Raw genomic sequence first — 14,439 nt, 5'->3', positions numbered from 1 at the left:
ATTTCCAGTATTCTACATGAACATGTCTGGTCATGAGGAAATATTGCCTTGCTTAGAAACAAGTGAGGTTTGGTGACAGGATGGGCATCTGATAAAAAAAAATCTAATTCTAAGTAGTAGTAGCGGTGGTGGTGGTGCTGCTGTTTTTGATGTTGTTGTTGTTGAGCTGTCAGAATCATTACTACTTCAGGCAAAATGTTTAGCAACATTTCGTTCATTTTTACATTCTGAGTTCAAATTCCGCTAAGGTTGTCTTTATCTTTCATCATGTCAGGGTCAACAGAATAAGTACCAGCTAAGTACAAGGGTTGATGTAATCGACTTTTCCCCTCCCCTCAAAAACTGCTGGACTTGTGCCAAAGTACGTCAGAGAATACTGTGACTTCTGTGGGTCAAATCATTAAAGAAAATTCATGGATATCTGTTCGTTCTGCAGCAGAACATAGACTGAGTCTCTCAAAGACATCTATGCATCATCATCATCATCGTTTGACATCCGCTTTCCATGCTAGCATGGGTTGGACGATTTGACTGAGGACTGGTGAACTGGATGGCTACACCAGGCTCCAATCTGATTTAGCAGAGTTTCTACAGCTGAATGCCCTTCCTAACGCCAACCACTCCAAGAGTGTAGTGGGTGCTTTTACGTGCCACCGGCACGAAGGCCAGTCAGGTGGTATTGGCAACGGCCACGCTCAAAATGGTGCATTTTACGTGCCACCTGCACAGGAGTCAGTCCAGCGGCACTGGCACAATCTCGTTTGAATGACTTTACACATGCCACCGGCACAAGTGCCAGGAAGGCGACGCTGGGTACAGGTGCCATCACAATTTCACTTTCGCTTGCCCCAACAGGTCTTCACAAGCCAAGTTTCATGTCCTGCATAGAAGCCAGTCTAGCGGCACTGGCAACAATCTCTAAAAACAGAATTATTATTTGCAGATTTTACATGATTCAGCAAGATGACTATTGCTACACAGTCTTCTGTATTCATCGTATTCATGATTGATCCTAAAAGTCTGCAAAAAAAGAATTATATAAATTGAGCTGTTTTTATTAAAACTGTAACTGACTTTACATCCACCCTGTACGCTGTAAAATTCTATGTAACTAGCAAAAGAATTCTTGTCTTATTTTAATTTTTTTAATTTTTTTTGTTGTTGTTGATATTTAGTCTGTGCATAAGGCAGGAATATGAATGTGTTCCTCTATCAAGATATGGCCTTCCTTGAAATTAAAGATTATTTTAGGTTACAAAATAACTTTGTTTTTCTTTCTTTGACAAATTAGTTAAACTGAGAGATCTTTGATAAGCTCTCTCTCTCTCTTCTTTCTCTTATGGCCATGTGTCTATTTTAAACTTTATGTATCTGTGTTCCCAATTACATAATGATTGATGTTATTTTAAATAACAACAACAACAACAACAACAATGTTAATGGTTTTTAATTTTGGCACAAAGCCAGAGTAATAATAAAGGCCAGCAATTTTAGGGGAGAGGGTAAGTCGATTACATTAACGTCAGTGCTTAATTAGTACTATATTCTTTTGACCCTAAAAGGATGAGAGGCAAAGCTGACCTCTGTGGGATTTGAGCTCAGAACATAAAGTGGCGGAAGAAATGCTGTTAAGCATTTTTTCCAATGTACCAACAATTCTGCCATCTCATTGCCTTAATAATAATAATAATAATAATAATAATTAATAATAATACATGGAACAAATAGGGGCTGCAATAAGGGTGGAGTATTTGCAGAAAACAGCACTGCTTGGAACCACTTGAATACTCCGGATGGTGCTCCAAAAAATAAGGGGTGTTACCTTATTTCACTTGTAGTGAACAGCTGGCACTGTAGTACATCTCCAACATTAGAAGCTGTGCAAAGTCAATAAAATAATATTAATAATCCTTTCTACTATAGGCACAAGGCCTGAAATTTGAGGGAGGGGGATAGTTAATTACTTCAACCCCAGTATTCAAATGGTGCTTATTTTATTGACCCCCAAGTGGATGAAAAGTAAAGTTGGCTTCGGCGGAGTTTGAACTCAGAACATAAAGATGGATGAAATGCTGCTAAGCATTTTGCCTGGCGTGCTATCAATTCTGCCAGCTTGTCACCTTAATAAATAATAATAAGAAGGAGGAGGAGGAAGAAGAAGGAGAAGAAGAAGAAACATCTAGACAACATCCCAGGAGGATCATGTCCCCAAAAAATCCAAAAGATTGTGTTGACAAGTACGGCCCACATCCTTAGAAAAACTCTATCAAGTTAGCTGTCTGTGTTGTATTACATGAAAATATTTCGCTACTGCCCCTGCTACTTCCCCTCCCCAAACTTTTGGTCATACTATAATATCTTTTATCCTTCACCTGCCCTAGGGCACTAGGTGTGTCTCGACAAGTGACTGTAACAAACATACAGATTAAAAGTAAACAACAACAACAACAATAATGTTTTTATTTTCTTTATTACTTGCTAAGGGTTCACAAAAACATTGGGAATGGTACAGAATGATAGAATGTGGGATTACTTGAAAGAACCTGTAAAAAGAAGAATAACAGTAACAAAGAAACAATATATTCTAGAGAATGAATCATTTACCAAAATAGGAAATGTCCAAGGTCTACTTGTGGAAACACCATGAAAACCATAGCACCCTGACCACTGAGGGGAAAAAAATCTCTTCCAGTTATCCTTCTTGGGTCTGCAGGTGTATTTTCAAAGCAAACCTGTTCATTTACACCATGCTCATCACTCTCATCTGGGAGGCAGCATTTACCTCTTCATCCTCATTTTCCTTTTCAAGTGAAACTTGGGGAAGTTAATGATGGTTTAGCTAAAGGGGAAGGTGCCTTTCTTCAGCTCTTTCAATCTGGTCCCTTACACAACCTCTTTCACTAAAGCCACCAGACAGCTAAACACTGCCTGTCCTTCATGGCCAAAGGAAGACAGCAGGACAATCCTTACCATGGACTGAGCAGTTAACCAAATCCATCCTACATGTGATGACAGGTGTTCAATATAATGCCACAAGTTAATAATGATTGGACATTGAACATATGCATCTTTTGTTCTGTATGCACCTCAGACAAGTACAACTAACAACACTATCATGTTTGTTGAGTTTATTTCAAGCCAGAAATGTCCCCTGCAAGTGCTGTCAGGCCAGAGAGTTCTGAAAATTATTACTGGGCTCTGACCTGAAAGTCCTCCAGAACAGATGAGCCAGTTGATGTCCAGTGTCTCTCCTGAGAACATTATCATTCTTGCTCACTGTTAACCTGCTCTTGAATATCATGGTGGAACTTCCACCAACTGCACTGTCTAACTGGTAGAGTGTGAGCACTTAATGACAATCCAGATGCCAAGTGTCATGTCTTGATCTATGCTTGACATAGAATTACACCTCTGTCAAAAAGATGAACTATGGGAATGTCTGTCTGAAAACGGCACCCACACCTGTTCATTATCAAGGAATTGCTGGAGATTTTGCAGCTTCAGCACATGCTTGAGCATCTTTAGTGATAGCATGCCTCATCCCCTATTCAGCAGTTGTTGACAGAAAATGGTATGCCTGACCAGTGGAGCACATTGCTCCAAAGAACACTGCAGAGCAAGCACTTCAGTCTGCTCAGATGTGAACTGGAGCAGGGCACAATGGTCAGGCTGAATTATATGATAGCAGAGATGTAAGTGTTCACCACCTCTGCCTTACTTTTCGGGATAGCTTTCTCTTGGCCTGTTTCTAGGTAAGATTGACTATCCTGCTTGTCACCATATCCCAATTGTTGTCCACCAGGAAATCTGGGCAACTTAATCCTTCCATCCATCAGCACCTTACAACACCTTTGGATGGCATGGACTTGTCTATATATATGTTAAACAATAGGCCTACTGCCTTTCATTGGCTGATTTTTGCTCCTGTTACTGCCTCATAGTTCCTTATAGCCATGCCAATTATCACAGTGTCCTTGGTCTCCATCCACTTTGTGACCCCATTAATCTTCTCACCACTACTCCATGGACTCAAATAGAAAGAATTGTTGCAAAATAAAACAAAAGCAAACGAACAACATATTGTTTAGTTTAATTAGATACCAAACAATGTAATTAGAAATTGTATTATTATTACTGATTAGATTTAAAATAAAAGAATTTTTAAACAGTCAATATATATTCTTAAATGAATCATACAGCCACATGCTCTATTTAAACAGAAAATAAAATTTAATACCGTAGTCTATCTACTATATCTTATTTATTTTTAAATGTAAATGCCTTACGGCCATTTTCTATTCAGGGCTATGAGGTTAACCAACAATTAGTTAAATGTAAGACAAATGATATATGGGTCTGTGTGTGGGATATTTCTTTTATTTATTCTGTAGAGATTTTTATGCCAATGTAAAATATATGTTCATACATTTGTATAACACATGTTATTTCTCCTTTCTCAGATTTTTTTTTACTATGTTACAAGGTTGTTGTCTGTCTTGCTCGTGCAGCAAATAACGAAGAAATAAAACAGTTATTTGTTTATAAATTCGGTCACTGTCTTACTTTTTCCATCCAGAGGGCTGTGGCCATACTAGGGCATTGACAGTTATAATAATGATAATAATAATAATAATAATAATAATAATAATAATTTTGGCACAGGGCCAGCAATTCTGGGAGAGGGGTTAAGTAGATTACATCGCCCCCTCCCCCAACACACACACAGCGCTCAACTGGTACTTATTCTATCAACTCCAAAAGAATGAAAAGCAAAGCTGACCCCCGTGAAATTTAAACTCAGAACCTAAAGACAAATGAAATGCTGCTGAGCATTTTGTCCACAGTGCTAACAATTCTGCCATGATGATGATGATGACGACGACGACGACGACGGCGGCGGCGATGATGGTGACGACGATGACGATGAAGAAGAAGAAGAAGAAGAAATGCCTGGCTGCAGTACCAGGCAGTAGCTCTCATGGCTTCTGATCTTAATTGATTGGAAGTGTTATCATGTACATTGTTTTGTCTTAGTATAAAAGATGGGCTACGGCAAATATTCTGCTCAATACCACATATTTGCTTGTCAGTTGTTTGACCTTAACCAGTTAAGCTTATCCCTTATGTGCATCTCTGATCACAAGCAGAAGTAGTTGGGGAGCAAAATAGCCATGTCTTGAGAGGAATTCTTTGGGGTTTAGATAATTCACCTCTGGAGAAATAGGTGTTTCGTTCAACATCCTTAAACAAACCTTATTCAGGGACCTTTTGAGTGGGATGGGCTACTCGACATGAAGAAAATTCTAACTGGGCCCCACCTGCAAGTTCATGTGCTGTTTATCTTGATCTGAGATCACTGTGTCGCACACATATGGCTGTGATGCATGTGCCTGGTGTACCCTTATCAGACAAGTACTCATGATGGGTATACCTCAGTGTTACTTTGATGGCATGCACTGCTATCTCCCGCAATGATGATGATGATGATGATGATAAGTTAACTAATTAAGCATTAATTTTTTTTTTCTATCTAGGTGGAATAATTTTGTTTCCCAATAAAGGAGAAACTCCAGCAGGAAAGCCTTTGTTACTGCAGTCTGACATTGATAACAATTATGCTGGTAAGTCATGCAGATTCTACTTGTTTTCCTGTTTCAATTTCATTCATTTCACTCTCCTTTTCAAGAGGACAATTTTCTTAATTACGGAGATGTACTTGCATAGCAAGTGACCTGATCTGAGATTGTGTGCTGAAACAAAAACAATTGCAGCGTGGAAGGTGTTTATAAACCATTTAAGAAACACACAAAAACCATTAGATTCACTTCGACATTTAAGTTTAATTTGCTGCATGGAATTTTGTCAGACAATAGGTCGCGGTTTCAAAGCAACAAAAATATTTTGGCAAATTAAATTTAAATGTTGAAGTGAATCTAACGGTTTTTGTGTTTTTAAATGACTTATAAACACCTTCCATGCTGCAATTATTTAATTTTCTTAATATATTCTATATATTTCTATTGATGCAAACATGGTTGTGTGGTTGAGTAGTTTGCTTCTCAATCACATGGTTTCAGGTTCATGCCCACACTGTGTGGCACCTCAGGCAAATGTCTTCTGCTATTCCCCTTTGGCTGACCAAAACCTTGTGAGCAGATTTGACAGATGGAATACAAACTCATCTACCCATACTGCTAGTACCTCTGTCCTAGTACACTTCTACTCACCTTGTACCTTAAGAAGCCACCTGAACTTGCAGCTTCTACTGATCATTGTCACTCTCACCAAAGGGTCAATAAACATGTAGCTACTCCCTCCTTTCATAATTTAACCCCTCATCTCCTCACATAAAGCCTCCCACCCACCAGTCTTTGTTGTCTTGCAAGCTGCAAGGCAACTTCACTAGTACTGGTAACACAGAAAAAGTACTCAATACAAGCTGTGAAGTGGTTGGTGTTAGAAAGGGCATCCAGCCATAGAAACCATGCCAAAGCAGACATTGCAACATGATGCATTCATGGGACTTGTTGGATTCAGTCGATCCTGTCAAATCATCCAACCCATGCCAGTATGGATCATGGATGTTAAAAATGAGGATGACGACGATGCAGATGACAATGATGATGATGATGATGATGGCAGTAGCGGTGGTGATGATAATGATGATCATCATCATCATGTCTTTTTTTTTGTATTGTTGTTCTTGTTCTTGTTGTTTAGGTACAAATCAGTCTTGATCAATCTGACTTAAAATCAAAGGTATCTCCTTTTATTCATTTTATTTAAAATCGTAGTGTATCTAAGATTCCAATGTTCTTTTTGTAGTTATTTTTAAATCAATAATGTATGTTTGAGAAAGGTTTAGCTGTTGTTTTTAGCAAGCCAGATGACCACAGAAGGGCATTCAAGAGCATTCCTATTATACATGGTAGTGGTGGCTGCTGCTGCTGTTGTTGTAATAGTTGTTGTTATTTAGCCCCATGTCAGCAGCCCTGAATGAGCAACCTATGATGAAATGTAATCTAGCCATGACCATCCTGTCTGTATTTTTTCCAGCAATTTTAAACATCATGTAACACTGACACCAATGAGAAAGCCTCTTAATGGCCATTCAGATTACTAGAAACAGCAGACTGAAAAATAGAATAGCAGATGGTACAGTCATGGCTGGATTACTCTTAGTCAAAGTATCCTCGGTCAGAGTTAACTTAAACTTTCTGTTGAAATACACTACCTTCCATCATCATTATCATCATCATCATTTAATGCCTGTTTTCTACACTGGCATGGTTGGATAGTATGACAGGAGATGGTGAGCCAGAGAGCCTCACCAGCCTCCAGTTGTCTGTTTTGGTATGGTTTCTATGACTGGATTCCCTTCCTAATGCCAACCACTTTACAGAGTGTACTGGGAGAATTTTACATAGTGCCAGCATGGGTGCTGTTTACATGGCACTGGAACAGGTGCTTCCTTACATGGCACTAGCATAGGTGTCTTTTATGTGGTGCTGGCATGAGTGCTCTGTATGTAGTGCTGGCACATATGCTTTTTACATAGGTTCTTATTTCAATTAATTGTGAAAATAATGAAGAATTTAATAGAATAACTATCATTAAGGAATTAATATGTAAGGAATTAATATGAAATTTTGATGGAAGATTTTAATTCCCGAAAGCAAAATCATGATGGCACCTCTACCAGTGGAGCACTAAGAGCACTGTCCGAGCATGATCATTGCCAGAGCACCAGCTGTCTGGCTTCCGTGCTGGTGGCATGTAAATAGCACCGTTTGAGCATGTTCGTTACCAACGTCGCCTTCCTGGCACTTGTGCCAGTGGCACATGAAAAGACATTCGAGCGAGATCGTTGCCAGTACCGCCTGACTGGCCTTTGTGTTGGTGGCACGTAAAAGCACCCACTACACTCTCGGAGTGGTTGGCGTTAGGAAGGGCACCCAGCTGTAGAAACTATGCCAAATCAGATTGGAGCCTGGTGTAGCCATCTGGTTTCACCAGTCCTCAGTCAAATCGTCCAACCCATGCTAGCACGGAAAGCGGACGTTAAACGATGATGATGATGATGATGACTTTAAAACAGGAAGTTTGCATCATAGAATCATAGAATCAGGCGGATTGGTATCAAAAAGGTGACACAGCCTGGTTGTTTATGCTTTTAATGTTGATGTATTTTTGTTGTGCTTTTTCTGTTTCAAGTGTTTTGAACAATGGAATGCATAATAAAAATAACTAGCACATGGGGAAATATCTGCCCTGACATTAGAACTGCTATTTATCTGCATATTGTAATTAACATACATTCACACACACACACACATACCTACATAATTACTTTAAAGAATGTAGTTGTGTAAAGCTGGAACAATGCGAGAAGGTACAAAGTAAACAACAAAATGAAAAGAAAACAGAACAAAGTTGCAGTTTTACCTTGTATTTCTATATTTCGGGATGAAGACCCCTTCAGGACATTCAGAAAAGCAGTGGTTGGAAAAAGTTTGTTGTTCAGATGTGTGTGGGTGGAGGAGAGGGAAAAAGGAGGAAGGTGATATGCACAGGCTGTTCTTGCATGTATATATATACATATATACACCTGGCACTCTGTTGGTTAAGACAATGAGGGTTCCAGTTGATCCGGAACAACAGAACAACCTGCTCACGAAATTAACATGCAAGTGGCTGAGCACTCCACAGACACGTGTATTCTTAATGTAGTTCACAGAGAGATTTGGCATGACACAGAATGTGACAAGGCTGACCCTTTGAAATACAGAGACAATCCATTTTTGCCAGCTTAGTGGACTGGAGCAATGTGTCATAAAGTGTCTTATTCAGGGACACAATGCACTGCCAGGAATTGAACTCACGACCTTATGATCATGAGTCGAATTCCTCTAACCACTAAGCCATGCACCTTCACTGCTGGCATATATATATATTAATTGACATACATGTACACACACGCACAAATTCCACCAAAGTCAATTTTACTTTTCACCCCTCCAGGGGTACCTGTCACATACTGGTATCAACTTACCCCCTCCTCTCAAAATTGTTATCCTTGGACCTAAATCAGAAACTGTTTTTTATAATAAATAGTTTGTGGGTGCAGATGTGGCCGTGTGGTGAAGTTTGCTTCTTAATCATATAGTTCCAGGTTCAGTCCTACCACGTGTCTTCTACTATAGCCAAGGGTCAACTAAAGCCTTGTGAAAAGATTTTGTAAACAGAAACTGAAAGAAATCTGTATTGTTGTGTGTGTGTGTGTGTGTTGGTTTGATTATATCCCTATAACACAGTGGTTCAGAAAAAGAGATCTTAGAATAAGCACTAAGCTCTAAAAACAAATAGTAGGGTTGATTCATTTGACTAAAATCCTTCCAGGTGGTGCTCCAGTATGGCTGCAGTCCTATACTAAAACAAGTGGAAGATCTCAAAGATAGTAATCATATTCTTATTACATGCTCTCATTGCACAACAAAGTTCAATTCTATGTTCTTATGTTAAGTGGACTATTTTGCTTCAGTTCTATCTCTTCCATTGTATTAGAAACACCCAATATAAAAGTGTATGCTATACCTGGTAGCACAATTTTCTCTATGCCATTGATATTTGTACATGTTGTGGTTTCAGTTATGAATTCACCTGCTTTAATTTTTATCATACCCAAGACATTTTATTATCCAAGGGATTGTTTATGTCTTCAATTTTTACATTCTAGTTGTCTATTTCCGGATCTTTTTATTTGGATAGTATCTTGATTTCTTTTAGTGATACCTTAACGTCTGTAGGGACTGAAACTTCAATTAGAAGCCATTTTACTTATCTTGATAGTCCTTAGAAAACCTTCTTGCTGATGCTGCTCCTGCTGTCATTATTATTAGTAGTAGTTGCAGCCCTGTTAACCCTTTTTTTGTTATTAATATTTCTCTTGAAATGTATTACTTTGTTTTAATTAATTTGGAAGATAATGAGGAATTTTGTAAAATAACAATGTCTTTATTAAGTTAATATTTGGAATGAAAATTAACATAAAATTTTGATGGAAAGTTTTGATTTAGATTCTTTCAAACATGAATCATAGAGTCAGGTGTTGTGTCAGGTGGATTGGTATCAAAAGTGGGTAAGGGTCTTGGTTGACAGAATCTGTAGGGGTATATAAAATAAATCTGTAGTGTTTGGAGAGTAGAATTACAGTAATGGTTGAACACCAGGGTAATATTCATAAGAGTTTCTAAACATGAACCAACCAACAAAAGTATTTATTTGGCCATGCAACCTGCTAGAAATATCAGGTAAAATTACTTCATATTAATCCCTGCAATCTTAAAAAATATTGGCTCATTGGATAATGTAGTCCTGGATAAATAAGATGATATATGCGTGTGTGTGTGTGTGTGTGTGTGTGTGTGTGTGTGTTGTCACAACGAGCATATTCAAGCCTCTTATAGGGATATTTATCCAAGATACACTGGTTTAATATTTTAAATTTTGAAGATATAATCCTTCGATGAATATATTTACATAGAATATTGTAAGATAGCAGACATTTTTATTGAGTTAGAAAACAGTGAGCTGGCAGCAGATTTGTTAGAATGCTGAGTAAAATGCTCTGTGGCATTTTGTCTGTCTTTACGTTCTGAGTCCAAATTCTGCAAAGGTCAGTTTTGCCTTTCCTCCTTTTGGCCTCGATAAAATAAGCACCAGTTGAGCACTGCCATGAACCTATGGCAGAAAAAAATTATTATTATTGCTATTATTATTATTATTATCAATCATTTCTTTTTGTTTCTTTTTAGGTTATGCTGTATCTTCTGGAAAATTCTTTAATGATAAATATGAATACTATGTCATGGGTGTACCTCGAGATGGCAGTGGAGCTGTAAGTTACTTATTTTGTAGGATTTACCCCTCTCTTTTCTCCTGCTTGTGTGGTAAGAAATTTGTCTCTCAACTATAGTGTCAGGTCTAATCCCAGTACATGGGCAAGTGTCTTCTACTATAGCCCAGGGCCTACTAAAGCCTTGTGAATGCATTTGGTAGATGGAAACCAAAAGAAGTCTGACATATATATATACATATATATATATATATATATATATATATATATATATATATATATTTTTAAGTGAGCTTCTTCTAGCATATTGACAGACCGGTCACTGGTCAATCTTATATACACAAGTACTATAATCTTTTTAGGATCTTGAAGAAAATATTTTTCTGAACCTTCTGATTCTTTTAATGTGCTAGTTTCCTGGTATTAAATTGATATTAATTAATATCGGATTTTTACCATATTATGTTAATTATATATATATATATATATATATATATATATATATAAAACTTAAGCAGAAAAATGGAGAAAATTTTTGATCAACAAACAAATTGACTACCATTGATTATTATTATTTTTTAATACAAAACTTTAACAATGCTAACAGCCATTTATGCTACCAATGTCAGTTGGCACTGCCAAGGAAAATTATGAGAATAATATTCGTCATATTCTATAGTACATCCGATCTGGTACATGGAGCTTCATCAGAGTAAATACATAAAATAAAAGAGAATTGGGAAGAAAAGGGCCTCAAGATGAGGCAAGAAGGCTTAATAAATTGGTACCCCTAAAGAAAGATTAACCCACCAATTACATATATGTATTTCATTAGAAATATGAATAAGAAAAAATAGATTGAGCAACACATTTTACTGCATAGTACTACAACTGTTTCATTGCCGAAACATTAATATATAATGCTTTTGAAATAGTGTTCAAACCAATAAGATATCTATTGCAATTACATTGTGCCCTTCGTATTGTCTATTATTAATAATAATAATAATAATAATAACAACAACATGATGTGTTATTTTATATAGAAATGTTTTGGCAATGATCTGCTGGTAAAATTGTTATGAAACAACTGTAATATTATGCAATTAGCACACTTGTGCCATTGAAAATGTCGACAGTTCTATTAATGATAGAAAATGGTCCAAAAGAAGATGGGAGAAACCATCAATAAATGTCAGCAATCAAGTAAATATATGTGCATAGGTGCGGGAGTGGCTATGTGGTAAGTAGCTTGCTTACCAACCACATGGTCCCTGGTTCAGTCCCACTGCATGGTACCTTGGGCAGGTATCTTCTGCTATAACCTCAGGCCAACCAAATCCTTGTGAGTGGATTTGGTAGACAGAAACGGAAAGAAGCCCATCATATATATATATATATATATATATATATATATATATATATATATAAAATATATAGTTTTAGGGAAAATAACCAAGTTTCAAGAACTCATCAATGAAAATCCACTATCACATATAGAAAAATTAATAATTAAAAGCACAATAAATGAGTATAATATAAAGCAAAGTAAATATCATAAGATAAATATAATAAAATGATTACACGTGTTTCATAACTAATTTTCAAATAGAAAGGAAATTTAAATCGATTAAAATCAATTGAAATTATCGAAAATTAAATTCTATTGATTTTAATTGACTTTTTACCTGTAATTTTGGATTTTGTCCCTAATATTATTATTATATATATATATATATATATATATATATATATGCACATATGTATATGTCTGTGTGTCTGTATTTGTTCTCCCACCATTACTTTACAACCAATGTCGGTGTGTTTATGTCCCCATAACTTAGCAGTTCGGCAAAAGTGACTAATAGAATAAGTACTAGACTTATAAAGAATAAGTCCTGGGGTCAATTTGTTCGACTGAAGGCAGTGCTCCAGCATAGCCACAGTCAAATGACTGAAACAAATAAAAGAATAAAAGAAATACTCAAAATTGAAGCACTTGAACAATCAGATATGGTCGTAATGTCTTGGTTGAAAATATTATCATCCATGTAATATATATTTAAATGAAACATCTGCTATTCCATGTTTGCATGGATCAGACAGATTTTGTGTAGCTGGATGCCATTCCCATCACCAACCCTCATCCGTTTCCAAGTAAGGTAATATTTCACCATGTCCAGACATGATTGTGTGGAAGACTAGAAACAAATAAAACCTCTTGCATGACAATGGCACTTGCTTACAGCTACTGTCTGATGTCAAGGCAAGGAAACAGTAAAACAAACAAACACACATTGAGTTTAATGATTAGTGTAACCATAATGTTCTGGTGATCTCATGAGCTAGCTTTCTTTTTTTTTCCATTGATTTGTGAATATACAACTGTATTTATATAATGTCAAGCATACATATTTATGCAAATGTATAAGCAGAATTTCTTCCACATTAAAATTAGTATTAACTACAATGAAGGAGGTTGCAAACGGCCATAATCCCAAGGATTAAATGAATATATATATTCACTTATCATACCTTCTGACTTTTATGGTTTATATATATGTGTATGTATGTATGTATGTATATATATATATACATATATATGTATGTATTATGCATGTATCTTATCTATAAAGCATACTACAAGGTTTATACACAAATTGAATTGACATAATATACATATTTTATATATTATAATTCATCCTTTTTCTTTATTTAAAACAAAAAAAAATTACTTTTTCAGGTGCTAATAACAGACAAAAATAACCACATTGTACAACGTTTGCAGTCAGAATCGAAAGAAGTGAGTTCCTTTTCTGCTTTTTTGTTTCCCCAAATATTAATGTTAATACAAGGCAGCCACTGTGGTGACATTCTATGTGGACATTTACTTTGCTAGAAACAGCAACCAGGGAACAGGTAGTAAATTGAGAGAATCATTAGAGTCAAATAGAATACTTCACAGTATTTATTCCATCTCTCTGCACTCTGAGATCAAATGCTGTTGAGGGCAACTTTGCTTTTTATCCTTTTGTGGTCAATAAAAAGGGACCAATCTCAGATTGGTGGGTTGACAGAACTGTAAGAATGTTAGACCAAGATGCCTTGTGGTATTTGTCCTGGTTCTTTACATTCTGAGTTCAAATCCTACTGTGGCTTACTTTACCCCTCATCCAGATAAATACCACACAATGGCATCTTGGGTGCTTTTAGCAGAGTCCACTCCCCTGCAAGCATTTTGGCCAAATCTTCAGTTTAAAGATACTTTCCTCTCTCCCTCCAACCAGTCTTCAACACCCTGTAAGAAGTCAGAGGCAATGCCTTCTTTCCTCATTAAAAGATAAAAATAAACTTTGCCCTTACTAGGTGCAGGTGTGGCTGTGTGGTCAGAAGTTTGTTTTCTAACTGCAAGGTTCTGGGTTCAATCACATGACATGGCATGGCACCTTGGGTAAGTATCTTCTATGATAGCCCTAGGCCAACCAAAACCATCATGTGAGTGATTTTGTGAGATGGAAAACTGAAAGAAGTTTGTCTTATGTATGTATGTGTGTGTGTATGTATGTATGTGAAGGCGCATGGCT

The 14,439-nt window shown here is 36.7% G+C and overlaps 1 protein-coding gene across 2 annotated transcripts in view; it reads left to right on the top strand.

The window, feature by feature from the left end:
* The window catches only part of LOC106883988 (integrin alpha-9), a 181,709-nt gene that overhangs the window by 137,277 nt on the left and 29,993 nt on the right, over positions 1-14,439 (top strand). For both annotated transcript variants that reach the window (XM_014935149.3, XM_089358429.1), the window contains exons 6-8: positions 5,535-5,621; positions 10,815-10,897; positions 13,599-13,658. In XM_014935149.3, coding sequence (XP_014790635.1) covers positions 5,535-5,621; positions 10,815-10,897; positions 13,599-13,658 — 230 coding nt within the window. The remainder of the gene's footprint in view (positions 1-5,534; positions 5,622-10,814; positions 10,898-13,598; positions 13,659-14,439) is intronic.

Source organism: Octopus bimaculoides, chromosome 10 (assembly GCF_046866305.1).
Source record: "Octopus bimaculoides isolate indiv1 chromosome 10, ASM4686630v1, whole genome shotgun sequence".
NCBI lineage: Eukaryota > Metazoa > Mollusca > Cephalopoda > Octopoda > Octopodidae > Octopus > Octopus bimaculoides.
Note: the sequence above shows the minus strand (reverse complement) of the source record. Positions and strands in the feature narration are given on the sequence as shown.